The sequence below is a fragment of the Micromonas commoda genome, chromosome 3 (assembly GCF_000090985.2).
Source record: "Micromonas commoda chromosome 3, complete sequence".
Lineage (NCBI taxonomy): Eukaryota > Viridiplantae > Chlorophyta > Mamiellophyceae > Mamiellales > Mamiellaceae > Micromonas > Micromonas commoda.
Window position 1 is genome coordinate 489,398 of NC_013040.1, and position 24,694 is coordinate 514,091.

General features: G+C 65.3%; 15 protein-coding genes across 15 annotated transcripts; 8 read left to right on the plus strand and 7 right to left on the minus strand.

Annotated features, from left to right (window-relative positions):
* The first annotated feature begins 30 nt into the window (after nucleotides 1-30).
* On the plus strand, nucleotides 31-1,568 carry MICPUN_107893 (predicted protein). Its single transcript, XM_002500405.1, has 2 exons — nucleotides 31-108; nucleotides 597-1,568. Exons 1-2 carry the CDS (start codon nucleotides 55-57, stop codon nucleotides 1,431-1,433), a joined length of 891 nt encoding a protein of 296 aa, XP_002500451.1. The 5' UTR covers nucleotides 31-54; the 3' UTR covers nucleotides 1,434-1,568.
* Nucleotides 1,569-1,759: 191 nt separating this feature from the next.
* On the plus strand, nucleotides 1,760-3,488 carry MICPUN_56816 (predicted protein; the record flags this gene model as incomplete). Its single annotated transcript, XM_002500406.1, has 2 exons — nucleotides 1,760-1,825; nucleotides 1,922-3,488. 2 exons carry the CDS (start codon nucleotides 1,760-1,762, stop codon nucleotides 3,428-3,430), a joined length of 1,575 nt encoding a protein of 524 aa, XP_002500452.1. The 3' UTR covers nucleotides 3,431-3,488.
* A 9-nt stretch (nucleotides 3,489-3,497) lies between these two features.
* MICPUN_56817 (predicted protein) lies at nucleotides 3,498-4,949 on the minus strand (the record flags this gene model as incomplete). The annotated part of the gene is made up of 1 exon (XM_002500842.1): nucleotides 3,498-4,949. One exon carries the CDS (start codon nucleotides 4,947-4,949, stop codon nucleotides 3,498-3,500), a length of 1,452 nt encoding a protein of 483 aa, XP_002500888.1.
* Nucleotides 4,950-5,075: 126 nt separating this feature from the next.
* Nucleotides 5,076-5,630, minus strand: MICPUN_99389 (predicted protein; the record flags this gene model as incomplete). The annotated part of the gene is made up of 1 exon (XM_002500843.1): nucleotides 5,076-5,630. One exon carries the CDS (start codon nucleotides 5,628-5,630, stop codon nucleotides 5,076-5,078), a length of 555 nt encoding a protein of 184 aa, XP_002500889.1.
* A 407-nt stretch (nucleotides 5,631-6,037) lies between these two features.
* MICPUN_56819 (predicted protein) lies at nucleotides 6,038-9,977 on the plus strand (the record flags this gene model as incomplete). The annotated part of the gene is made up of 2 exons (XM_002500407.1): nucleotides 6,038-6,219; nucleotides 6,363-9,977. 2 exons carry the CDS (start codon nucleotides 6,038-6,040, stop codon nucleotides 9,907-9,909), a joined length of 3,729 nt encoding a protein of 1,242 aa, XP_002500453.1. The 3' UTR covers nucleotides 9,910-9,977.
* A 95-nt stretch (nucleotides 9,978-10,072) lies between these two features.
* MICPUN_72415 (predicted protein) lies at nucleotides 10,073-10,744 on the minus strand (the record flags this gene model as incomplete). The annotated part of the gene is made up of 1 exon (XM_002500844.1): nucleotides 10,073-10,744. A coding segment is annotated over one exon (672 nt), but the record flags the coding sequence as incomplete, so codon positions are not given.
* Nucleotides 10,745-11,135: 391 nt separating this feature from the next.
* On the plus strand, nucleotides 11,136-12,830 carry MICPUN_56821 (predicted protein; the record flags this gene model as incomplete). The annotated part of the gene is made up of 1 exon (XM_002500408.1): nucleotides 11,136-12,830. One exon carries the CDS (start codon nucleotides 11,136-11,138, stop codon nucleotides 12,828-12,830), a length of 1,695 nt encoding a protein of 564 aa, XP_002500454.1.
* Nucleotides 12,831-13,075: 245 nt separating this feature from the next.
* Nucleotides 13,076-14,353, minus strand: MICPUN_56822 (predicted protein; the record flags this gene model as incomplete). Its single annotated transcript, XM_002500845.1, has 1 exon — nucleotides 13,076-14,353. One exon carries the CDS (start codon nucleotides 14,351-14,353, stop codon nucleotides 13,076-13,078), a length of 1,278 nt encoding a protein of 425 aa, XP_002500891.1.
* Nucleotides 14,354-14,902: 549 nt separating this feature from the next.
* MICPUN_56823 (predicted protein) lies at nucleotides 14,903-15,562 on the plus strand (the record flags this gene model as incomplete). Its single annotated transcript, XM_002500409.1, has 1 exon — nucleotides 14,903-15,562. One exon carries the CDS (start codon nucleotides 14,903-14,905, stop codon nucleotides 15,560-15,562), a length of 660 nt encoding a protein of 219 aa, XP_002500455.1.
* A 58-nt stretch (nucleotides 15,563-15,620) lies between these two features.
* Nucleotides 15,621-16,659, minus strand: MICPUN_107894 (predicted protein). The gene has a single exon (XM_002500846.1). It carries the CDS (start codon nucleotides 16,573-16,575, stop codon nucleotides 15,685-15,687), a length of 891 nt encoding a protein of 296 aa, XP_002500892.1. The 5' UTR covers nucleotides 16,576-16,659; the 3' UTR covers nucleotides 15,621-15,684.
* A 993-nt stretch (nucleotides 16,660-17,652) lies between these two features.
* Nucleotides 17,653-19,102, plus strand: MICPUN_107895 (predicted protein). The gene has a single exon (XM_002500410.1). It carries the CDS (start codon nucleotides 17,877-17,879, stop codon nucleotides 19,023-19,025), a length of 1,149 nt encoding a protein of 382 aa, XP_002500456.1. The 5' UTR covers nucleotides 17,653-17,876; the 3' UTR covers nucleotides 19,026-19,102.
* Nucleotides 19,103-19,168: 66 nt separating this feature from the next.
* Nucleotides 19,169-20,815, plus strand: MICPUN_80230 (predicted protein; the record flags this gene model as incomplete). Its single annotated transcript, XM_002500411.1, has 4 exons — nucleotides 19,169-19,294; nucleotides 19,409-19,785; nucleotides 20,200-20,494; nucleotides 20,549-20,815. 4 exons carry the CDS (start codon nucleotides 19,169-19,171, stop codon nucleotides 20,813-20,815), a joined length of 1,065 nt encoding a protein of 354 aa, XP_002500457.1.
* Nucleotides 20,816-20,896: 81 nt separating this feature from the next.
* Nucleotides 20,897-22,603, minus strand: MICPUN_56827 (predicted protein; the record flags this gene model as incomplete). The annotated part of the gene is made up of 1 exon (XM_002500847.1): nucleotides 20,897-22,603. One exon carries the CDS (start codon nucleotides 22,601-22,603, stop codon nucleotides 20,897-20,899), a length of 1,707 nt encoding a protein of 568 aa, XP_002500893.1.
* A 145-nt stretch (nucleotides 22,604-22,748) lies between these two features.
* MICPUN_71958 (predicted protein) lies at nucleotides 22,749-23,429 on the plus strand (the record flags this gene model as incomplete). Its single annotated transcript, XM_002500412.1, has 1 exon — nucleotides 22,749-23,429. A coding segment is annotated over one exon (681 nt), but the record flags the coding sequence as incomplete, so codon positions are not given.
* A 229-nt stretch (nucleotides 23,430-23,658) lies between these two features.
* On the minus strand, nucleotides 23,659-24,633 carry MICPUN_56829 (predicted protein; the record flags this gene model as incomplete). Its single annotated transcript, XM_002500848.1, has 1 exon — nucleotides 23,659-24,633. One exon carries the CDS (start codon nucleotides 24,631-24,633, stop codon nucleotides 23,659-23,661), a length of 975 nt encoding a protein of 324 aa, XP_002500894.1.
* Nucleotides 24,634-24,694: the final 61 nt, after the last annotated feature.

Consider the following 24,694-nt stretch of genomic DNA (forward strand, 5'->3'; position numbering starts at 1 on the left):
ACGCGCTCGACAACCGTCGACGCCACCACCAAACCGAACAACACACAGTCCAAAATGGCTACCGAGGCTCAGAAGGGCACTTTCGCCGTCAAGGTCGGCCTTGCGCAGGTGCGTTAACGACTAGCCCCGTTCATCCAGGCACGCCCCGCCGGGTAAAGGGCTTTACGGCGGTTGCCGGGAAAATGCGTGCCGTCGATCGGGAGAAGCCGGTGCCGAGGTCGACGCGCGGAATCGCGCCGCCGCCCCCGCGTCGACGCCCAGTTGTCCGCTCGGTCGGCTCATTCCGCGTGTTCACGAGATGGACGTATCAGCGCCGGTCTCGTGACGCGCGTTCCACGGCGCGACACGTCCCGCGGCGTCGCTTCCGGGCGGCACCGGTGACGTCATGCCGGTGTCGGCGGCCACCGGAGCGGCGGCCACGACGCACCCAAGCGACGTTTTTCAACCGAGGGTAGTGGCCCACACCCGGGACCGAGTCGCCCGCGTCGCCCGTCGCCGGCGTTCGTTCACCCGCATCGACTGATTCGTCCGACGATGAGCCCACGCTGACCTCCCGTTCCCCCTCCATCGTCCCCCCTGCCCAACCCCAAACGCAGATGCTCAAGGGTGGCGTCATCATGGACGTCGTCAACGTGGAGCAGGCGCGCATCGCCGAGGAGGCTGGCGCCGTCGCCGTCATGGCCCTCGAGCGCGTCCCGGCCGACATCCGCAAGGACGGTGGCGTCGCACGCATGTCCGACCCCACCATGATCAAGGCGATCAAGGAGGCGGTCACCATCCCTGTCATGGCCAAGGCGCGCATCGGCCATTTCGTCGAGGCGCAGGTGCTCGAGTCCATCGGCATCGATTACATCGACGAGTCCGAGGTGCTCACCCCGGCGGACGAGATCAACCACATCAACAAGCACAACTTCAAGGTTCCTGTGCTCTGCGGCTGCCGCGACCTCGGCGAGGCCCTCCGCCGCATCGCGGAGGGTTCCTCCATGATCCGCACCAAGGGCGAGGCGGGAACCGGCAACGTCGTCGAGGCGGTTCGCCACTGCCGCGCCGTGATGGGCGACATTCGCAGGCTCCAGTCCATGGACGACGACGAGATCTTCGTCTACGCCAAGGAGATCCGCGCCCCCCTCGAGCTCGTCAAGCAGACCAAGACCCTCGGCCGCCTCCCCGTCGTCAACTTTGCCGCGGGCGGCGTCGCCACCCCCGCGGATGCCGCGCTCATGATGCAGCTCGGCATGGACGGCGTCTTTGTCGGCTCCGGCATCTTCAAGTCGGGCGATCCCGCCAAGCGCGCGAGGGCCATCGTCCAGGCGGTGACCCACTACAACGACCCCAAGATCATCGCGGAGGTGTCCCAGGGCCTGGGCGAGGCCATGGTGGGCATCGACTGCAAGGAGATGCACTTCACCTCCTACGCCGCGCGCTCCGAGTGAAGTCGCAACTCATCGGAAGGAGGAGGCTTGGTGGGTGACCGCGGCGAGGGGAAGGAGACGGCGCCGTCGCGCTTGAAGCAGTATAGTGTATAGTGTCTAGCACGCCTTTTTATCGACACGTAAAGTATTGCCCCGCGACGTGCAACCGGGCGTGGAACAGGAGGCCTCCCCGGCGGCTCTGACCTGTTCGCAAGAAACCTGCGTGCCCATCCTGTCATGATCGACTCCCCGCGCGCCCATTTGACGGACGGCCTTTTTGGGGCAAGGACGAGGCTTCAGTGCGTGACGCGCGGGCGGGTCGGCGCGTACCGGGGACCGCGGCGACCATGACGGTGATACCGGACACGGAAGATAAGGTGATAAACGCGGAGCTCTCCTACGCGGGCCTCGAGGTGAGTGGATGCGCGAACCCCGACCCATCGCGCTCGCGGTCTCCTACGCGGGTACCCAAAAATGGGCACGACTGACCCCCTGATTCCCCCCCGCAGATAACGGGCCTGACGGAGGAGTCCATCGCTGCGAAGCGCGCCGCGACCGAGCTCCGCGATGCCCTCGCTGTCTCATATAGCTTCAAGAACATCTGTAAGATCCAGTACCTGGGCGCGTTCGAGAAGCTCACCAAGCTCAAGCTGGACAACAACTTCATCACCAGGATCGAGAATTTGGACCACCTCGTGCACCTCCAGCAGCTCAACCTCAGCTTCAACAGGATCACGAAGATCGAGGGTCTGAACGCGCTCACCAAGCTCAAGGATCTCTCCCTGTTCAATAACGAGATCCAGAAGGTTGAGGGCCTTGACGCGCAGGTCGCCACGCTGGAGCATCTCAGCCTCGGGAATAACAAGCTCGACTCCTTGATTGACGCTTTCGCGGGTCTTCGACCCTTCCACGGCCTGCGGATCCTCACCCTGCAGGGGAACCCCATACACGATGACCCAGACTATAAGCTATACGCGCTCGGGAGGCTGCCGTGGCTCAAGTACCTCGACCACAGGCGCACAAAGCAGGACGAGTTGGAGAAGGCGAGGGACCTCTACGTCGACGAGATTTTGGAGATTGAGGATCGGGAGAACGACCAGAGGCTGAAGGCGGAAGACGCCGCGAAGGCGGAGGCTAAGCGGGTGAAGATCGAGGCGTCCAATCTGACCGGCGTACCCGATCTGTTCGAGCGGATGCTCGCAGCGGACCCGGAGTACGAGAAGCTCCGTTACATCCCCAACAAGGAGGCGCCCGAGCTGTGCAACGGGCTGGAGCTGTTCAAGGATAAGTACCAGCAGCGGTGCGAGGCGTTCACGGAGCTGATGGACGATCAGCTCGAGCGAAAGAAGAACGAGAGGGCGGAGTGGCAGGCCGTGGTAGACGGGGAGCTGCGACAGAAGGACGTAGAGGCGCGCGAGTGGGTCACGGAGTTTGAGACTCTCAAGAAACACGCGCTCCGCGATTGCGATAAATCGGAAGCCGGCGTCACCCCGGAGCTGGAATCGCGGCTTCGCGACTTGCTCGACAAGTCCGAGGAACTTTACAACAAGCTCATGGCGCAGGAGCAGTGGACCGCAGTCGTCATCGACGACCTGGTGACAAACTACGATTTGCAACTCGGCGAGATCGTGGACGAGAGTAAGAAGCACGTGATGGACTACTTTGAGTACGCGCGGGGCCTGGAGGAGACCTACTTTGACGGGTTCAACGAAGCCGTCGGGTCCGTGCTCATGAGACTCGGGCAGGACGAGCTGGACGAAGCCGACGAGGAGGTTAAGGACTTCCTCGGGGACAAAGACAGGTTCATGAACTCGTGTCAGAACCATCACGATTCGCACGTCAACACCATCGACACCGCGGAGGAGACAATGTCAAAGGAGGAGAAGAGGAGGCACGAGGCGGAGGTGGAGGAACTGAGGGAATGGCAGGCGACCAGGAATAGGGGGCGCGTCGCGGAGATGCTGGCCATGAGAAAGCGGTACAGAGGTGAGATCGAGGAGTACCTCGAGGGGGAGTGAGGAGCGCGGGCGCATCGCGACTCGTTTTGTTGTAAATCGATTAGCCAAGGTCGAGAGTAATGCTCGGTCAGGCGGCGGTGCGGGCGGCGTGCGCGGCGGCGTGCTTGGCGTGTCGCCCGTCCGCGTGACGCGGCTTCTTCTTCCTCTTCTCCCCGGATGCCTGGCCGTCGAAGCTGCGCTTCTCCCCCCTTCCGCCTCTCCCGCCCCTTCCGCCTCTCCCGCCCCTTCCGCCCCTTCCGCCCCTTCCGCCCCCGCCTCCTCTTCCGCCGCCGCCCCGTCCGCCGCTCCTGTCCCTTGACCCCTGGCGTTTTGGCATCTCCAGACCTTTCGCCGCCCTCGCAGCCTTTACCTTCTCCAGTATCTTCGCCTGCTTGGCCTTCTTCGCGGCGCGCTCAGCCTTGGCCCACTCGGCCTCCTCCCTCTGCTTCTGCTTCCGAAGTCGAACCATCCGCGGCAGGTCCTCGTCGTCTCCGTCGCTGTCAGAGCCGTCGTCCCCGGGCAGGACGCTCAGGACCTTATCCTTTCGCTTCTTTCGCTTGGTCTTGGCGCCGGTGGACTTGTCGACGTCGACGTCGAGGTCGCTGTCAAAGTCCTCAGAGTCGTACTCGTCCTCGGCCTGAGCGGCGCGATCAAAGCTGTCCTCGCTTTCGCTGTCTCCCCCGCCGCCGTCGTCCGCGTCGCTGTCGCTGTCGCCGCCTCCTTCGCCGTCGCGCTCCTTCTCCTTCTTAGCGGCCTTTCGCTTCTTGCGCCGCTCGGTTTCCTCGCGCTCCTTTCCCTTCTTGCCGCCCACGTCCTTGGCCTTGATCTTGTTTGCCAGCGCCACGAGCGTCCCCTTGAGCTCGTCCGGGTGCTTGAACTGGCACTCATCGCCGAACTTGCACTTGCCCAAGTTGCACCAGTCGAGACAGGCGCCCTTCAGGCGCACCTCGTCCATCTTCTGCCGATACTCCTTGCGGTCGGCGGCGAGTTCCTTCTGCTTAGCCTCGCGCTCGGCGCGCTCCTTCTGCAAAACCTTGAACGCCTCCTTCGCCTCTCGGGCCGCGCGCTTCTTCTCCGCGACGCCGTCCTTGCCCCCAGCCTTTTCGAACTTTGCCCTGTGGTGCGCCTTGATCTTGTCCCAGTGCGTGGACGCGTCCGCCGCGCCGTCCTTAACGACGACGTCGACGATGTTGAGGAAGTGGCCCTTGTTGTCCAGCAGCTTGATGGCGTCGGCGTGGGCGCCTTTCAGCTTCGGGTCCCGCGCGTGCTTGCGGATGACGTTGGCGACGGCGACGTAATCGCGTGCTTTGAGGAAGTCAGCGCGCGCGCCGTCGGTGTCCCCCTTCAAAGCCCCGTGGAACCAATCGAGCAAGGCCTTCTTCTTGGCAGCCTTGCCCATCGGTTGGGCGGCGGCGGCGGCGGTCTTCTTCGATGCGTCCTTCTTTCCGGCATCGGACTTGGCCTCCTTCTTATCCTTTGTGTCTTTCTTATCTTTCTTCTCCTTCTTGGCCTTCTTCTCGGCGTTGACCGAGGAGCCCATATCGCGCCGCCAGCTCTTCCCGTCAGCCCGGCGGTCGAAGTATGCGCGACGTGTGCAGGTTGATGACAATTTAGACTAGTTTGTGCAACCAGACAAAAGGAAATGTTTGGCGAAAAATTGAGACTCCTAGCTGACTGCGGCGGCCCACCCCCACCACCGCCTCGAGTCCCTCTCCCGCGCGCGTCTCTGCATCTCTTCCAGCGCCGCGCTGGTTTCCCGTCTGTGCTGCTCGAACTCCTTCAGCACCTCGGTCACGTCCTGCAGCGTCCGCTGCTGCAGCGCAATCATCGTCGTGAGCTGCTCCCTCTCTTCCTTGGCCGCCGCCGCCTTCTTCTCGTCCTTCTCCGCGCTCTTGCTCTGCTCCCACCACACCAGCCCACCCGCGATGCCGAACACCGTCGCCTCGGCCAGGAAATCCCCCGCGGCCTGCAGCGCCTGATCCTCCGTCATCACGGGCGGCTTCTTGGGTATCTTCATCCTTCGCCCCCCCGAGCTGATTATTGGCTCGTTCAGAGGCGTCGGGGACATGATGGTCTGGTACAGGCTGTCAGCCTTGAGCGCCATGCTGATGGATAGCTCTCGTAGGAACGGGTGGGACTTCGCCATCTCCTTCACCTGCTTCGCGAGGGGCTTGGACACCGTCTTGAGCACGAGCGAGAACGCCTTGACGTAGATGGCCATCGTCGCTGGCTATCCGATTGCTGCTGGGGCGTTCTTTGGCGCCGCTCGAGGCGAGTCACGAGCGGGTATCCCTCCACGCCGCGGCCGCGCGTCTTCCTTTATCACCGGATCACCGTCTCGGTGCGCGAATTCCGCCCGAGCGACGTTCCCCCCGGGGGTCGCGCCGGCGAGAATGGCGCCGCGGAGGTGCCTTCCACGATTTTCCAAGGAAGACTCGACGAGCGCGTGATGCGGATGAAGCCGAGGACAACGAGCAGTCAGTGGGGCTCTAGGTTAGTCCGTGATCACCACTGCTCTTCGACGCACGGCCGGGTCGGAAGCACGCGAGACGCGAGGTAGCGCCTCTCCCCGTCTCCGCCGAACGCTCACTATTTCCGTGCATCGCGTGGGGCGCGGACCGGGGAGAGATGGTGAGCACCAGGCGCTCCCCGAACCCGCCTCCCGATGAGGAGGAGGCGGCCATCTTGGCTCTTCAGGAGGAGCGCAAGCAGGCCGAGGCTGCGGCGAAGGAGCAGAAGATCGCCGCGGAAAATGCCAAGGCGGCGGCCAAGGCGGCGGCCGCCGCGGCAGCGAAGGATGAGGGGCCGAGGTACGCGCTCCATTCCCCTCCCTTCCCCCCGAGCGATCGGCCCAATTCCCGCCTCCCTCCGCCCTCGGAAAAATACCCTAGCGCTCGTAATTCCCTTCGCCCGCTCACCGCGCCCCCCTCCTCCCATCCATCGAACGAAGCAGAAAGGCGAAGCTCACGTCGTTCACCGCGCCGAAGGAGGTCCTCGACGACCTCCCCGTGGCGGACTTCCAGGACGAAGAGGGCGTCGAGCAGTTCGGCGCGTCCAAGCGGATCGTCGATCGCGAGTCGGACTACAGCAAGCGAAGGCTCAACCGATCCGTCGCCGGAGACGCCAGCACCTACGCGGAGCGCGTCAAGGAGGCGCAGCTGGAGCGCGAGAAGGACAACACGATGAAACAGATCGCGCAGAAGAGGCGGGAGGAGGCGGAGAGGGCGGCCGCGGACGCGCGGCTCGCGGCGGCGCGGGGCGACGACGCCGGCGGCGATGAAAGAGACGCCCTCCCATCCGCGTCGGCCGAGCCCGCCGCCAAACGGGCCAAGCCGGCGGAGGTGGAGTGGGAGGACATGCCGGTGGCGGCGGACGCCCCCGCCCAGCCCAAACCCGCGCGGCGCAACCGTTGGGACGCGACGCCCGTCGCGGGTGACGTCGGCGGAACGGGATCGTGGGATGCGACGCCGAAGATTGACGCGGGGGCGGGCGGCGGGGTGGGGCCGACGCCCAAGCGCACGCGCTCGCGGTGGGACGAGACCCCGCTGATCCGCGCGGGGGCGGCGGGAGATCCCAACGCCACCCCGCTGGGCGCCGGTGCGTTCGACGGCGGCGCCACGCCGGGCCCCGGGCAGCTCGCCGGGATGGTCACCCCGGACATTCATGGACTCGCCGCGCAGCACATGGCGGCGGCGAACGTGCCGATGACGCCGGAGCAGTACAACGCGATGCGATGGGAGCGCGAGGTGGAGGCTAGGAACGCGCCGCTCACGGACGAGGACCTGGACCTGATGCTTCCCTCGGAAGGCTACAAGATTTTGCCAGTGCCCGATTCCTACGTGCCCATCCGGACCCCGGCGAGGAAACTGATGGCGACGCCCACGCCCTACGGTGGCGCCACGCCCGGGTTCTACGCGATGCCGGACGAAGACAGGGGCCAGGCGTTCGACGTGCCCGACACACCCGCGGATCTGCCCACGATGAAACCCGAGGATTACCAGTACTTCGCGCCGTTGCTCAAAGAGACGGAGGAGGAGGAGCTGTCGCTCGAGGAGCAGAAGGAGCGCAAAATCATGAAACTCCTGTTGAAGGTGAAGAACGGTACGCCGCCGCAACGCAAGAGCGCGCTGCGTCAGCTGACGGACAAGGCGCGGGAGTTTGGCGCGGGCCCGCTGTTTAACCAGATCCTGCCGCTGCTCATGTCGCCGACGCTCGAGGACCAGGAGCGCCACCTCCTGGTCAAGGTGATTGACCGCATCCTGTACAAGCTCGACGACCTCGTCCGACCTTACGTACACAAGATCCTCGTGGTGATCGAGCCGCTCCTGATCGACGAGGATTACTACGCGCGCGTCGAGGGGAGGGAGATTATCAGCAACCTGTCCAAAGCCGCGGGGCTGGCGACGATGATTGCCGCGATGCGACCGGATATTGACAACATCGACGAGTACGTTCGCAACACGACGGCGAGAGCCTTCGCGGTGGTGGCTCAAGCGCTGGGTATCCCCGCGCTGCTGCCCTTCCTCAAGGCTGTTTGCCAGTCGAAGAAGTCGTGGCAGGCGAGGCACACGGGCATCAAGATCTCTCAGCAAATCGCCATCCTCCTCGGATGCGCCGTGCTCCCCCACCTCAAGTCCCTCGTCGAGATCATCGAGCACGGGCTCCAGGACGAGAACCAGAAGGTTCGAACGATCACCGCGCTCTCCGTCGCGGCGCTCGCCGAGTCCGCCGCCCCTTACGGCATCGAGTCGTTCGATTCCGTGCTCAAGCCGCTGTGGAAGGGTATCCGCGCGCACCGCGGCAAGGTGCTCGCTGCGTTTCTCAAAGCCATCGGCTTCATCATCCCCCTCATGGACGCGATGTACGCAAACTACTACACCAGGGAGGTGATGGTGATCTTGATCCGCGAGTTTGCGTCCGCTGACGAGGAAATGAAGAAGATCACGCTGAAGGTGGTGAAGCAGTGCGTCGGAACCGACGGCGTGGAGCCGGAGTACATTCGCACCGAGGTGATGCCCGAGTTTTTCAAAAACTTTTGGGTCCGGCGCATGGCCCTGGATCGACGAAACTACAACCAGCTGGTGGAGACCACGCTGGAGATCGCGCTCAAGGTTGGGGCGAGCGAGATCATCGGTCGGGTCGTGGAGGACCTCAAGGACGAGTCCGAGCCGTACAGGCGCATGGTGATGGAGACGATCACGAAGGTCATCGAGAAGTTGGGCACCGCCGACGTGGACGCGAGGCTGGAGGAGCTTCTCATCGACGGGATCCTGTACGCGTTCCAGGAGCAGACGGCGGACGACGGTGACGTCATGCTCACGGGATTCGGGACCGTGGTGTCGTCGCTGGGCAAGAGGTCCAAGCCGTACCTGCCCCAAATTTGCGGCACCATCAAATGGCGGCTCAACAACAAGAGCGCGGACGTGCGGCAGCAGGCGGCGGATCTCATCAGCAAGATCGCCAAGGTTATGAAGATCTGCGAGGAGGAGCAGCTCATGGGCCACCTGGGCGTGGTACTCTACGAGTACTTGGGCGAGGAGTACCCGGAGGTTTTGGGTTCGATCCTCGGAGCCCTGAAGGGGATCGTGAACGTCACGGGAATGTCGCGGATGACGCCGCCGGTGAAGGATCTGCTGCCGCGTCTCACCCCGATTCTCAAGAACAGGCACGAGAAGGTTCAGGAGAACTGCATCGACCTCGTGGGTCGCATCGCGGACCGGGGCGCGGAGTTCGTCCCCGCGCGCGAGTGGATGCGAATCTGCTTCGAGCTCCTCGAGATGCTCAAGGCAACAAAGAAGGCAATCCGCCGAGCCACGGTGAACACCTTTGGATACATCGCGAAGGCCATCGGCCCCCAGGACGTCCTCGCCACCCTTCTGAACAACCTAAAGGTTCAGGAGCGCCAGAACCGCGTGTGTACCACGGTCGCGATCGCCATCGTCGCCGAGACGTGCTCCCCATTCACGGTGCTCCCGGCGCTTATGAATGAGTACCGCGTGCCGGAGCTCAACATCCAGAACGGCGTCCTCAAGTCGCTCGCGTTTCTCTTCGAGTACATCGGCGAGATGGGCAAGGATTACATCTACGCGGTGACGCCGTTGCTGGAGGACGCGCTCATGGACCGGGACCTCGTGCACAGGCAGACTGCGGCGGTGACGGTGAAGCACCTGGCGCTCGGATGCGCGGGTCTCGGATGCGAGGACGCGCTGGTGCACCTCCTGAACTACGTGTGGCCGAACGTCTTCGAGACGTCGCCGCATCTCATCAACGCGGTGATGGAGGCGATCGAGGGCGCGAGGATAAGCCTCGGTCCGGGGTTTGTCTTGGGGTACCTGCTCCAGGGTTTGTTCCACCCGGCGCGGAAGGTGCGGGAGATTTACTGGAAGATATACAACACGCTGTACATCGGGGCGCAGGATGCGCTGGTGGCGCAGTACCCCGCGCTTGAGGATGAGGGCGAGCGTCAGTATCGCAGGCACGAGCTCGACGTCTTCATCTGATCGGCAAACAGAGTTAAAAACCGCTAATCTCTTAGCCGCAGCATAATCAACAACGCGATAAAAGCACTAATCTTACTCATCAATCGAAGTCGCTGTCCTCGTCCCCGGAGTCGTACTTTGTGAACCCGTACGTGATCCTCTTGGCGCGTTCCCTCGCGAGCACTTCCTCCTCGTCCTCGCTGTCGTCCTCCCCCTTCTCCGGCACGGCGATGATGCCCGCCGTCAACAGCATGTTCTCCAGCCTGGACGTCGGGAAGTCGTCCTTCGCGCCGAGCTCCTCGAACCCGACGATGCGATCGTACGCGACGCCGTTGCGGAAAAAGACGATGCACGGGAGCACCTTCACGTTGAGCTTGGTGACGAAGAAGGGGCAGTCCGGCGCGTGCACCTTGATGAACTTGGTGTCGAAGTACTTCTTCGCGAGGATCGCCATGTGTTTGTCGACTATGCGGCACCGCTCGAACTCCTGGTGGTAGAAATGGACGCACACCTGGAACGATCCGGTCACCTCGGGAAGGAACTCGCCCTCGTCGATGTCGCGATACTCGCCGTGGCCCTTGCGCTGCATCTCCCGTCTCTTCTCCTGCTCCTCCTTCATCTGTTGTATCCGCTCCTTGTGCAGCTGGTGGAGCTCTGGGTCGTCCTCGAGGTCCTCCAGGTCGTACTGAATCGGACCGACGTTCGCCGCGGCAGCCTCCTCCGCCTTGACTTCCTTCATGTAGTTCCTCGCGGCGGCCTCCATGACGTTGCCGTAGTTCAGCGAGTGCATGGTGTTCCTGAAGCTGTTGCCGTCGAGATCATAGTTGGACACGCTCGTCTTGCCGCCTTCCGCCATCTTTCGGTTCCCTTTTCAACGCGTGATCTGGGTTCGCTTCAAAGCTTCTCTAGGCACCCGGTGGTGTTCCCGCGGCGGATCTGACTCGAGTGCGTTCGAACGGCGTCGAGCGCGTCGGTTGTGTCGCACCGGGTCAACGTGATCTTGTTTTTCGTCGGTGCCGATCCATTTTCGAATTTGACCGCGACTTTTCGTATTTACCTTCGTAGGATATAGCTCCACAGGTGTACTGGTCAGGTTTTTCCACTGGAAATACGAAAATAGCCGTCCCTAACTGCGCTCCTGCGCGGATTTCAAACACAAAATCGAAAGGTCGCGAGTCGTGGATAGACTATCGTTTCCTCCCAGGGCCACCACAGCCACTGGTAAGGGCGGTGATCCCCACCGGAACATGAGCGACGTCGAGGCGGAGACGGCGGCCGAGGTCGAGCAAGAGGCGGGACCCTCCTCGCCCACCGCGCCCCCCGCCTACGAGAGCATCGTGCTGAGCGATCCCGAGCCAGCCCCGGCGGTATCCGAAATTGAGAATAATGCCGCGGCGTCCGGAGGGAACGCGTACCCGTCGCCCCCCGCGCAGCCCCCCGGCGCGCGCCTCGTCGCGCGCGTCACCGAGCCCGTCAAGATAGGCGACGGCATGACCGCGCACGCCGCGTACGTCGTCGCCGTCGACACCGACATGCCCGTCTTCAGGCTCCCCAAGCTCAGCGTCCAGCGAAGGTTCTCCGACTTCACGTGGCTCAGGGACAAGCTCCGCGCCACCTTCCCCGGAATCATCCTCTACCCGCTGCCGGACAAGGTGGTCACCACCTCCCCGTTTAACCCCGAGTTCCTGGAGCACAGGCGCGCGGGGCTGGACCTCTTCCTCCGCAAGACGTGCGAGCATCCCGCGCTTCGCGAGTCCATCGACCTGGTCGCGTTCCTGCAGGACGAGCACGGCGCCTCTTTGGGCAGCGCCGCGAGCCCGTGGTACCAGCGCGGCGCCGCCGGCACCGCGCTCGCGGCCGCAGACTCGTGGTGGCAGCAGATCACCACCGCGACGGAGTCGTTCGTCGCGGGTGCGGGCACCGAGTCGCTCCTGATGGAGGAGGATCCGAAATACCTGGAAGCGACCGAGTATTTGCTACTGCTGGAGGAGAGGCTCCGGCGCGCGGTCCGATCGAGCGACGACGTCGTCGGCGCGGTGAACGCCGGCGGGATCATCGTGGAGTCGTTCGCGGAGAACGCGAGGGTGCTGGGCGACTGCGAGGAGAAGGGCGCTAAGGTTCTCCTGGGCGACGCCGCGGGTGGGTTGGGCCAGGCGTTTCGACAGGTTGGCGCTGCCGCGCAGACTTTGCGCGCGCCGGCGGAGACGCAGGCCTGGCGGCTCGCGGACGCCTTCCGCGCGCCGCTCAAGCGCGGGCTCGCGCTGGTGCAGGCGGCCAAGGAGGCGATCGACGCTCGCACCGACGCGCTGCTCAAGCTGCAGACGGCGAGGGCGCGGTGCGAGCAGAAGCGGGCGAGGTACGAAGCGGTCGCGGGCGGCGGATCCAACGGGGTGAACGGCGCGGCCGGCGCCCCTCCGCCGGTCGCCCCCGCGCCCCCTCCCACGCTGGGATCGACCTGGATGTCCAGCCTGTCCAGCATCACGAAGGGCGCCTTCGGTGGCGGGGCGGCGCAGCCATCCGTCGAGGAACTCCAGAAGGAGGCTGAATCTGCGGCGACGGCGAAGGACGTCGCGCAGAGCAGATACGACGCGTTGAAGGACCGCATGACCACCGAGCTGCCCAGGCTGCACGGGGAGCTGGAGAGCGAGCTTAACGCGGCGTTCGCGTGCGCGGCTGAGTGTTTCAAAGACCTCGCGGCGGCGCAGGCTGCGGCGTGGGAGAGCGTCGTGCCGGGATGCTCCGACGTGGAGCCCGCGGCGCCGCCGCCGCTTCCGGAGAAGGGTACCGACGGGGCGACCGAAGGGCGAGTGAAGGCGTTGTGGACGCAGTACATGGGAGGGTCGACGACGAACGGGGGAGGGTCGTCGGGGGGATCGGCGGCGGCGGCGGCGGCGGCGGCGGCGGCGGAGGGATCCTCGCCAACCGGGGTGCTGCCCGAGTGAGCGCGCGAGCGAGGCGAGCCGCGACCCGTTGTGAATGACGAAACGAAAACGCGTTCGTCGTAATTAAGTGTTGAACCCGCGTCGTTCGCAAAATGCATGCTCGCATCGCGTCGTCCACGTTACTAAAGCTAAAAGCGTAATGGTACAGGCTGAAAAAAGGGTGCGCGCGTCGCAACGTCACGTCTCACGTCTCGTCGTTCGTGATAAGGATGAAAGGATGGGAAAAACAGATCGAGCGCCACGCGTCACGCGTCGCCGTCGCCGTCGCCGTGGCCGTCGCCGTCGTCGCCCCGCCGCGCGCATCTCAGCCGACGCCGCGCGCGCAGCTCCACGATCCACGCGACGGAGGACACCAAGAACAGCCCCCCACCGAGCGCGTGCGCCGCGTCCGAGCTTGACAGCGCTCTGTGCGCACCCGTCGCCAGGCCATCCGCGGCGGTAGCGTCACCGGGGGAGCCATTTCTGCCCCCGAACAGGTCGTCTCGAATCGATCCGAGGTCCGCCAAAGAGTTACCGACGACGTAATTTTCCGACGCGAGCCGCGCGGCGGACTCCGACAACGAGCTCGCCACGTTGATGACGTCGCCACCGACGGACGCCAGCACGTTGCCGGACGCCGGCTGCGCGCCCGCCAGCTTGGACCAAGCGCCGAACTCCGCCAGCCACGCGCCGTCGATGAAGGCGAACGACGCGAGCAGGTTCAGCGGCCACTGCGCGAACCTCGCGACGTTCGCTATTCGAGCGTCCAATCGCTCGGTGACCTCGGGGGGCGGGACCATCGACGCGCATTCGTCGTCGCGTTCGCAAGGGAGCCACATGTTGGCCTCGTCGCGCGTGTCGAAAGAGTCGCCATCGCCTCGAACGAGTCGAACGAGCCGCGCGGCGCCGCCGACGCCGAAAGCGACGGCGCCGACGACGCCGGGAGCGAAGGGGAGCACGAGCTCGAACGAGATTCTCGCGGGTTGAGCGGGTTGACGCGGGTCGAGCGACGGCGGCCAAATTTCGCCATTCGAGAGCCCGCCGCGAGCCCTCGTCGCCACCTCCTCGGCGATGACGTCGGAGAGGGAGAGGGCGTCGTCGAGCGCGCATCCGCACAGGAACAGCACCACCGAGCACACCACCGGGTTACCGGACACGAGCTCCGCGATCTCGTTCCACGTCGGCGGCTGCGACCACCGGGTGGCCGACTGCTCGTCCATGCTGTCGGCGACGGCGGCGGGGCTTTGGGTCGACCCGCGCAGGCGTTCCCGCAGCACGGTCTGGTGGAGCCACAGGGTGGAACCGAGGGTGTACAGCGACGCGGACGCGAGGTCGACGACGTCGCGAGCGAGCGCGGCGGTCGACAAATGATCCGGCGTAGCGGCCATCGCGGTTGTCGCGTCGGCGTCGGCCAAGGCTGTGAATCTCAGCACGAACGCCGCGCTGCCGAGGGCGAAGCAGTTGGCGGCGTGGCGAAGGGACCGGCCGGGGCTAGCTCGGACGGAGCGACACCACCGCGCCGGGGCCGTGGATATCGTGGACATCGGGAACGCGCGGCGGTCCTTGGAGGCGGGCGGGAGGGGACGGGGTCAGCTCGGGAAAAAGGAAAAACGAGCCTCGTGCGTTTCGAAAAAGTAACGACAGGTGGACCTCTCGGCGCCACACGCTCGCCACACGTGGACTGTGGCGTATCGATACGACGAGAGGGTGTGACGCGACGGGGGCTCGACGCTCACCTCACGGGGCTCACTCGGCGCTCGGGGCTCGTTCGAGTCGTCCATCGAGCCCTCGACGTCGCCTCTCGCCGCGGAAATGCGGGGAGGCGCGCGTAGAGTCTGAGGCGCTCTCCCCGCGGGAAAACCGCGCGGGGAGTTGTTCCTTGCCGAAGCGACGCAGAAAGAGATCTCGTGAAATCCCGGGATGCGCGGGGTACGAGGGCGCGCCGCGAAGACTCGGGCGGTCATGGGGCGGCACAGCGGAGGGATACGGCGCGATGAGATACCTCCACCGCTCGGGTCGGACAGTTTCACGCGTGCGTCGTGCTGGGCGCGCCAGGAAGTGAAGCCGTCGTCTCGCGAAAACGGAGGTACTTTATGAGGTACTTTATGAGGTACCTTTTGGCGTGCAGCGCTGGTGAAAGTTCCGTCGGGGAAGGGCGGGCGGCCGAGCGGGCAGAGTCGACGCGCAAAACCCCGCCGACCATGATGACGACGCGAGTGTTATTAGCCCCAACCACTAGGTCCAGCATCGCCGTCGGCAAAGGGAAGGCATTCGCGAATGACTCCACTTCGCGCGGGGCGACGCGCGTCGTCACAACGGCCCTACCTTCGACCGCCTCGCGAGCAAAAATAACAATCAGCGGCGGAGCCCTCGCTCTCGCCCTCGCGTTCACGCCGCCCGCGCTCGCGGCGCTGGACCCGTACGGAGGCGTCGGCCTGGAGATCTACGTCGGGCCCGACAGGCTCCCCGCGATCGTCGAGTTCCTGCCCACGAAGACCACGGGCCCGGCGCACGACGCGGGATTGCGGCTCAACGACAAGATCCTAGAGGTGAACGGCGTCGCGGCGACGGAGCTCGGAGGTCTGCAAGGGGTGGCGAAAGCTCTGAGGGGCGAGGCGGGCACGGACGTGGACGTGACCGTGGGTCGGGGACGGGGAAGGGCGCCGCTCGCGGTGGAGAAGGTGAGGATGAAACGCGAGGAAATCGCGCCAAACCCGCGTTCGTGTTTCGTCGCAAGCTGCGCGCGCGTGTGACCCTCGGTAAGTCTTAGTCTGACGTTAGCCTCTGCTGCGATGTCGTCGTGACTTTCATCAAGCGTTGTAACTTTCATGGTGTACTAAGAGCTAGTCCGCCGATGTGTACTAGCTAGTCCGCGTCAAAGCCTGGGCCGAGGCAGGTGAAACCCGCCCTTGCCGCGCCTGTGCGGCTTCCGAACCAGGTACGCGCTCTCCGTCATCGACGATATCTTCTCCCTCATACGCGGCGGCGCCGACTCGATGACCTCCTCGCTCCCCAGCAGCGTCACCTCGCACCCTCGCGACTCGTACAGCCGCACGAGCTCCTCGTGCGGGACGTTGTGCGGCGGCCCGGCGCACCCCGCGTTCGGGTCGTAGGACAGGGACACGACGAGCATTCGACCCCCGGGGGCCAATCGCGCCACCAGGGCGCTCGCGTACCGATCGCGAAGCGACGGCTCGACGGCGACGAGGGCGCCGCGATCCCACACCGCGTCCATCGCGGGTCCGCCGCCTGACGCGAACCGCAGCGCCTCCTCGCGGAACGATATGCTGCCCTGCGCCCCGACCCTGGCGTCCAGGGCCGACGACGTATCGGGTCCGTCCTCGTTGGCGATGTTCGACGACGACCTCGCGATGATCGAACCACCCGAGTCGACGCGGGGCATCACGCCGAACCACCCGTAAGACCTTGCGTCGTCCTCGTCGGGCCTCGGGTCCGGGTCCGGACGGATCGAGAAGAGATCCCCCTCCACGATGGCGATGTTGCCGCTGGTGTGGACCCTTTTAACACCGGCGCTCCATCGTTCGGCAACCATCGCATCCGCCGGCGTCGTCGTCCGAGGTAAACCGGCTTCATCGAAAAAGTCCCTCGCCGCTACGCCGCTGAGGTCCACGCCGTACACCCTGTGCCCGCACGACGCGAGCCACAGCATGTCCACCGCCTTGCCGCACAGCGGGACGAACACGCGCTTGGAGAGCTCCGGCGGGGACGTGACCCCCTCGCCCAGGAGCGAGTTTTTATGCTTCATGAGCGCTCGGTGCGTCGCGGGGAGGTGGAAACCGATGCGGCCGTCGCGCCAGCGCTCGTGCCAGTCGTTCACCGCCGCCGCGTGCGCATCCGCGTCTACAAGCGGCGGCGTGCCCTCCTCGACGACGTGGGAGGCGCTGAGGGACTGGGGAGGAGGAGTGGCGTCCGCGGCGTCGACAGCTGTGTTTTTCACCGCCGGGCCCGTTGCGACTGATCCCGACAGGGACGCGAAGACGCGCGCGAATCCGCGCGTCTCGAAGGTTCCGTTGGCAAGGGAGATGCCCGCGGCGACGCCCGCGGCGGCGCCGACGGCGACGGAGGCGATGACCGCGGAGTTGGGCCAACGCGTCGCCCCCCGGTGGGAGAGTCTGGCCGATGAATCTCCGTCGTTGTTTCCGGCCCTCGCGGGGCGCGCGTGGTCCGATCGCCCACGGCGGGTCGCGCCCGCCTCTCCTCTCGGTCGCCAGTGGGGCGAACCGCCGCCGCCGAGCGCTGCCCAGCGCATGCCCGTCGCTCACGATCGACGCGGCCGGACCCGCTGGATATCACCGGGAACCCTCCGCGCGGCTGCCGCCTCGCGCCGCTCAGAGCGTGCCCCCGCCGCCCGTGTTTTCCACCTCCCCCGACGCGAGCGGGGACGGGGAGCCGAACCTCCTCGGGTCGAGTCGGTCCTCAGTCGCTGTCGCTGTCGGGGGGGGCGCACTTGATGCACCAGCTGCTGCCGTGGGGAAAGTTGGTCTGGTTGTTCTCTAACTCCTGCTTGCACCGCATGCACGTCTTCGTGGCGCCTTCCATGGGATGCGTATCGTCCGTCGTCGTTGTGTGCATCCCCCTCCACCCATCCGACTCGGAAAAACGCGTGCGAGTCGAGACGCGAATCTTCCGTAGAATCTGCCTCCCAGATACCCGCTCGCGCCAAATCTCGGAGCCTCCAGACTCGCGGACGCGGATCGCGGAGTTGGCACTCGAGCGATGGCGTGCACGTCGCGGCAGCCGGTGACGCCCTCGGGCGTCGCCCGGCTCGCGCGCGCCGGCGAAACCCGGCGCGTTCGCCGCGCGGCGCGACCTAAAGGCAGCGCGCCTGGGGATCTGGTTTCTCCAAACCCTGCCTCTCGCCTAACGAACTCACGCGTCGCGCCCTCGCGCGCCGCGGCCGATGCGCTCGACACCGGCAGCGTCGACGAGGGCGACGCCGCGATCGATGACCTCACCGCCACCTCGTTCGACCCGCGCGGTGACCCCGCGACGGTCCAGTTCGCGCCCCTGCCCGACGACACCTCGGCCGTCTGCTGGCGCGACCACATGGAGTTTCTGTTCCGAACGCTCGATCGTTCCTTGGGCCCGCTGACCCCGGTTCACCTGCCCCCGGAGCTCGCCAGCGCGTCCGTCCCGGGCAAGGTGCGAAGCGAGACGTGGGTCTACACCTCCCCGTTCGTCCGCCGCGCGAGGTTCACCTACGTCGACGGAGGCGAAAAGACGCAGATCTTCAACTGCGTCGTGTACCCCCGCTGCGTGGACGACTCGACGGGCGAGGAAAGTCACCTCGGCGACGCCCCGCTGCTCGGCGTCGACCTCCTCAGCCTCAACGGCGGCAAGAAAATCCTCGTGGGCGTCGACCTCCAACCCCTCTCGAGGTCCGAGGCGTACCTCGGCCGCTACGTCGACGCGCTCGCGTCGCTCAGGGACGCGAGGTTCGCGGAGCTCAACCTGGTGGAACCCAGCGACAGATTCTACGAGGATGCGCAGTTCTTCTCCCCGGCGATGCTCTTCGCGAGGCCGGTGCCCGTGGACGTCGCCGTGGACTGCGCGGTGGCCGCCGCGAAGGCCACGGGCGCGCTGCAGGACCTCGGCACCATCACCGCCGAGGACGTGTGCGGCGTGGAGTGGGCCGAGCCCAACAGCGGCTGCGGCGTACCGCTCGTCGAGGCCAAGACGCTCGACGCCGTGAAGGCGTACGCGGCCAAGTGGCTGGAGCTGATGGACGCGCGTAACGACGACTGGGCGAAGGCGTGGGACCAGGGCGGGCGGGCGGGCGGCGGGGCGACGTCGGCGCTCGGCTCGAGGGCTGGCTCCTTCTCGCAGATGCTCGCCAACAACATCAAGAGTGCCGTTGGCGCGAAATCCGAAGGGGGCGAAGACGAGCCCGCCGCCGAAGCCGCCGACGCCGCCGAGGGCGACCCGCCCGCGCCGCCCGCGGAGAAGACCGAGGAGCCGAAGAGAGCGGCGGAAGTACGGGCCGGGAAGTACGCGCGGGTGCTGACGGCCGCGGAGTCGGCCGCGGCGCAGGATTTCCACGACATGTGGCAGCGGTCGCACGATCCGGCCATCCCGATGTTTGCGGGTTGGTTCGGGAAGGAGTGGGCGGAGAGGCTGGCGTCGGAGGTGCTGTTTCCGGAGGACAAGGCGAAGGAGGAGCTCAAGGCGTGGGAGGCGCAGCAGAGGGGTGGATGATTGATGATGTTTGTCACGCGCCGTCTTTAGCTCGATGTCGATCACCGTTTTAACGCCACAGCAAGACCGACGGTGTTAACTTTCCTGCAAACTTTATTTCACCTCTCTGCCAGAGCCATTCGTAGATCAGAGTGCCGGGCAGGATGCCGGTCTCGGCGCAGGTGCAGTACTACCTCAACGCGAAGCTCACCGCGACGGGGGCGAGCGCGCTGCCCTACGATGAGAGGCTCAAGTTCGCCGTGCGGGACCAGCTGCTGGCGGTCGTCGAGGTGCGACTTCCCGCCGGTGCCGTGTCCCAACCCTAATACGAATCTCGCGCCCGCCACCTCCCCTCCGCGTGCGCTGAACCCAACCCCCCGCGATCCGATCGTCGTTCCCGACAGAGATACCCGTCGCTGAGCGTTCGCGATGACCCGTTCACGCACAACGACGGCCGAACCGTCCACCTCCTCCGCGCCGAGGGCACCATCCCGATCTACTACATGGGCGTCAAGTACAACATCCCGCTCAAGATGTTCCTCCCCGAGGCCTTCCCGCACGCGCAGCCCATCTGCTACGTCACGCCCACGAGCAACATGATCATCAAGCCCGGGCACTCGTGCGTCGACGGGAGCGGGCTGGTCCGGTCGCCCTACGGCGACAGGTGGAGCTACCCGAGGAGCAACCTGACGGAGTTGGCCGGGCTGCTCTCCGAGGCGTTTGGCTCGGAGCCGCCGCTCTTTGCCAAACCCGCCGGGTACGTGCCGCCCCCGCCGCGGACGTCATCGCCCGCGAGGACCCAGCCCCCGCCCGCGCCCCCGGCCCCGCCCGGCAGGACTCCGCTCTATCCCCCGCCTCCGGGCGTCGAACGCCCGAGCGGGGGCTTGCTCGGATCGCAAGCGCGCCTTCCGCAGCAGCATCAGCCCCCGCAGCAGCATCATCAGCCCCCGCAGCAGCATCATCAGCCCCCGCAGCAGCATCAGCCTCCACCTCCTCCCCCGGCTCCCCCATCCCCGCAGCAGCAGCAGCAGCAGCAGCAGCAGGCGTTGGTCGGGGCTAACCCTCGGCCGCCGCCGCCCGCGTCGTGGGCCGAGTACCACCAGCGCCCGGCGCCTCCGCCCGGCGTGGGGAACGCGACGGTCGCGGCGTCGGCGTCGTCCTCGCAGGAACGCGGTGGCGTCGCGAGCAGCAGCAGCAGCCCGCACGTGCTGGCCGGGGGCCTGTCCGTCGCGGAGGGGACGTTCAAAGCTCGCGCCATCACCGCGCTGAGCGATAGGTTGCGCTCGGAGCTCGACGTGCTTCGCGCGCAGAGCGGCGAGGAGGCGGAGCGGCTCCTGACGCTGCAGGCTGAGCTGGCGCGACGGAGGGAGGACATCGAGCGCAGCCTTCGGGAGATGCGAGCGGAGCGCGGGGCATGGGAGCACCGCATCGGGGGCATGCAGGCGGCGACGGTGGCGCTGGAGGAGTGGGTGTCGGAGAACGAGGGTAAGGTTTCGGGCGTCGGGGGCGTCGAGGGCGGCGAGGAGGGCGCCGAAGGGGTCGAGCGGAAGGAGACGGAAATCGCCGACGCGGCTTTCCGGCCGGAGGATCCGCTCTCGGAGCAGATTCTCGAGGAGATGGCCAAAGATTTGGCTCTGGAGGACGCGATGGATTGCCTTGACGAGGCGCTCAGCGCGAAACAGATTGAGCTGGAGCCGTATCTCGAGCTCATCAGGGAGCTCAGCAAGGAGCAGTTCTTCGCGCGAGCGACGACGATGGTGGCGAGAAAGGAGCAGCGCGAGAGAGGCGTGTCCCAAGGGGTCACCTTCTGATCCGATTATTAGGTCACACTTACAGATACAAACTGTACGACATTCATGAGCCACGGCGTAGTAGCGAGCCGAGGTGTCTCATCAGTCAACCTTGAAATCTCTCATGCTCTTCGCGCACAGGTACACGGTCTTGAAGTACTTGTAAAACTCCTCCTTGCTCATCCAAAACAGTCCGTCCTCCGCCACCTTCGGCTGCAACAGGGCTTTCACCTTCGGGTACTTTTGCCAGCCAGACGCCAAGCCGTTGATGTCGGTCCACATCCCCTTCTCAAACTCACCAGAGCCCCACGGGTTCCTGACCTGAACCAGATCCACGCCGCTGCCGGCGACGTTGGAGAACGCCTGGAGCACCGTGTACGCGTGTCCGTCGACGATTCCGTCGTGTTTCACCGTATCGTTGTCGCCCTCGGACGCGCACCCGATGATAAAATCTGCGGCGTCCCAAGCGACCACCTTACGGAAGAGCTCCTCCCCCGTGATGGCACCCTCGCCCCCGCCGCCAACCTCCGGCCAGTCTTGCTGCCACATCGGCGGCTGCTTTTCCTTGCTGCTGTTGGCGAGCTCGTTGTAGAAGTCCCGATCTTTGTTGTAGTTGCCCCAGCAGTTCCACTTCCCCTTGTCCTTGCCGGACTTCTCCATCTCAATCGTGTACTGGTCCTTGCAACCCGTGAGCATCGCCCACGCGTGCGGCGGGACGCCGCCCTCGATGTGGTCCCAACCGCCGCAGTGCGCGACGAACGCCTTCTCCAGGTAACACGCCCACAGCTCGCCGTCGTCGGACGGCTTCGCGCCGAAGAGCGACCCCGGGTTGCTGGGGTTGGACGCCAACCTCTCGTCGACGACGACGTCCACCGGCTGCCACGTCTTCAGGTCGTAGAGGGTGACGTGGTAACGGTTCGGACCCGCCCTGGGCATCTGGTGCATGTCCGGCGTCTTCTTGAACAGCTCGAAGATGGCGCCGTCGAACTCCGCGAGCGCGGATATCGCGGAGAGGAGCCAGCAGTCGCCCACGCTGCCCTGGTGGATATCCCCCGGGTCCACGTTCTGGATGATCTTGATCCCCGGGCGGTCCAGCACGCCCATGCCGCGGCCGGGACACAGCGGGACGTTACGCGGACCGTGGAGCAACTTACCGTGGCTGGTCATCTGCATCGTGACGCCGTCGTCGATGGAGTCGATGTCCACCTCGGTGACGTGGGGTAACGCCTGGTAGTTTGCCATCTCGACGGTGAACGCCTCGCCGGGTTTGTATTTGAGACCCACGGTGCCCTCGCGCTCGATGAGGGTGTACTGCTGCTGATCTTCCGGCCAGTCCACCATGTCGGTCTGGTACATGCACCCGATGTACTTGCCGGGGTTTGAGTGCAGGGTGCTCAATCCCGACGCGATCGTCCCGTTGACCTGTTCCTTGTTGCCCATCTTGGTGAAGGAGTAGGATCCGCTGGTCTCGACGGAGGTGTAGTTCCACTTTCGGGATTCCGGGCCGGGCCAGTCCATGGACTCGGCGTGCTTCATGAACTGCAGCATCTTGGTGGTGGACTCCATGTGAATATTTTTCGCGCTGGGAGTGTCGCCGGAGCGGAGGGTCTTCCTTCCCGCGGGTTGCGCTGGTTGCGGAGGCATGGGAGCGAATTCCTCGTCATCACCGATAGGGCTGACGTCAGCAGTCGCGGGAGCCGGGGGCCGGGGCCTCACGGGTTTGGGAGCCTCCGGGGCGAGATTCGGGTCGTAGTCATGAGCTCGTCCGGACGAAGGTGAATCCGCGGGTTTCGATGAGAGGCATCCCATGGTTGAGCGTGGGTTCGCGCCGGGAGAACGCCCGCAAATTTGACATGCGGACGCAGTGAAACTCCTTTTTTTGGGGTGGTGTGAATCATACACTTCGAGGGCACGCCGCGCCGGTTAGGAGGTCGACATGGGGGAAGACCTGGGCCACGTGGTGTACCGCGGCCCCGAGGGCGAGACCACCGTATGGGACGACGTCCAGCGTCGCTTCGGCAACAAGCCCCCGCTGCCCGAGAAGTTCGTCCCTCGCGCGTACGCCCCCGAGGAGGATCGAGGGTTGAGAGCGGCGGTCGAGCGCGACGGGCGCGCGGGGGGCGTGGCCCACGTCGACGCCGCCGGAGGAACGGACGCGCTCGAGGCGATGGAGGACGAGGACGCCTTCGCGGACGATGGGTTCCTGGAGGAGTACAGGCGCAAGCGGCTGGAGGAGATGAAGACGGCGGCGGCGATCCCGAGGTTCGGCGCTGTCGTCGAGATCACGCGAGACTCCTTCATGGCCCACGTCACCGATCCCTCGTCCGAGCACTACGTCCTGGTCCTGCTCCATCGCCCCAACTGTCCGGAGTGCGAGCTGCTGAACGTCGCGTACCGTGAACTGGCGCGGAAGCACCCGTTCACCAAGTTCACCAGCATACCGGGCAAGGAGTGCATCCCGGGGTACCCCGATCGAAACATGCCCACGCTGTTGGTGTACAGGAACCGCGACCCGGTGCGAACGTTCATGGGCCTGGGCCACTTCGGGGGCAGGCACATGACGCCGGAGGGGTTGGAGCTGGCGTTGAACGAGTGCGGGAGGGTGTGCGCGGGCGCCAGGGGCGGCGAGGACGAACACGACGAGGGCGATGACGCGTCGACGGACGCATGGCGAGCCGCGACGACCTCCGAGCGTCTGTTACGGCGGCTCATCGAGGACGGGAAGGAGGAGCTCTCGAGACGCGCCGAGTCCGGGGATGACGACGAGGAGTGACGAGCGACGCGTGATGATAATCATAATCTTAGTACTACGTAGCATTCACGACGCGCGCGCGAGTCGTGCCCGCATCTCGGTCGCCGTCTCGTCACGCCGCAGCCTTGGCGTTTTCCTTGTCGCCCGAGATTGTTTGCTTCTGGAGGGCTCTACAGAGACCTTCGAGCTTGTCCTTCTTCGCCTTGAGGCTCACGCACTGCGCCGTGAGCTGCTCCCTCTCTTCCAGCAGCTTGATCATCGCCACGTCGCTTTTCAGCGTCTTAGCCTCCATCTCCCGCTTCGCCGCCTCGCTCTCGATGAGCTTCTTGGAGAGATCGGCGATGTCCGTCTTGAACTGCGTGAACGTCTCGTTGCTCTGCGAGATGACCCCCTGGAAGGTATCGAACTTGTCCGCGTAGCCGGACAGCTGCTCCAGGTACCCCTTGCTCTCCTCCTCCCTCTGTTGCAGTTTAGCCGTGAGCTGGTCGTTAAACGCCACGGCTTCGGCGAGCCTGGCTTCCAGTAGCTGCTTCTCCAGGTCGAACGCATCTTTAGCCTTTGCGTAGGTCTCCTGCTGGAGATCGCCCCGCGCCACGAGCTTCTTCAGGTGGTCCCTCAGGGTGTCGTTCTCCTTGAGGAGGTCGTCTCTGACGGATGCGGACTCCTCGATGCGCTTGCTGACCGCGCCCAGCCCCTCATCGAACTTGGCCTCGAGGTCCTCGCGAAGTTTGAGCTGGGCCTCCTCGCGCTCGCGGAGTAGCGCGGAGGTCTCCTTGTTCGCACCCTGGAGCGTGCGGCAGAGGGCTTGGAGCTTATCGTTCACCTCAGCGTTCTTCGTCAGCTCCTGCCGCGCGGCGTCCCTCTCGACGAGCGCCATGCCAACCTTGCCCTCGGCCTCGTCGCAACGCCTGCTCGTCCTCCGCAGATCTTTATGCAGCTCGAGAAACTTGGCGGAGAGCGCCGCGAGCTTCTCCTCGGGGGTATCAAGCCCGTCAAGGACGCTGTTCAGCGCATCCTCCGCGGGGTTCGATGCGGTGGGGGCGGTGCCCTCCGTGCCGCTCGTCTTTCCCTTCGCCTTGCCGCCCATCGCCGCAGTCGGTTTTGGTCAACCCATTTCAAATCTTTCCCGCGAAACACCTCTCGCTTTC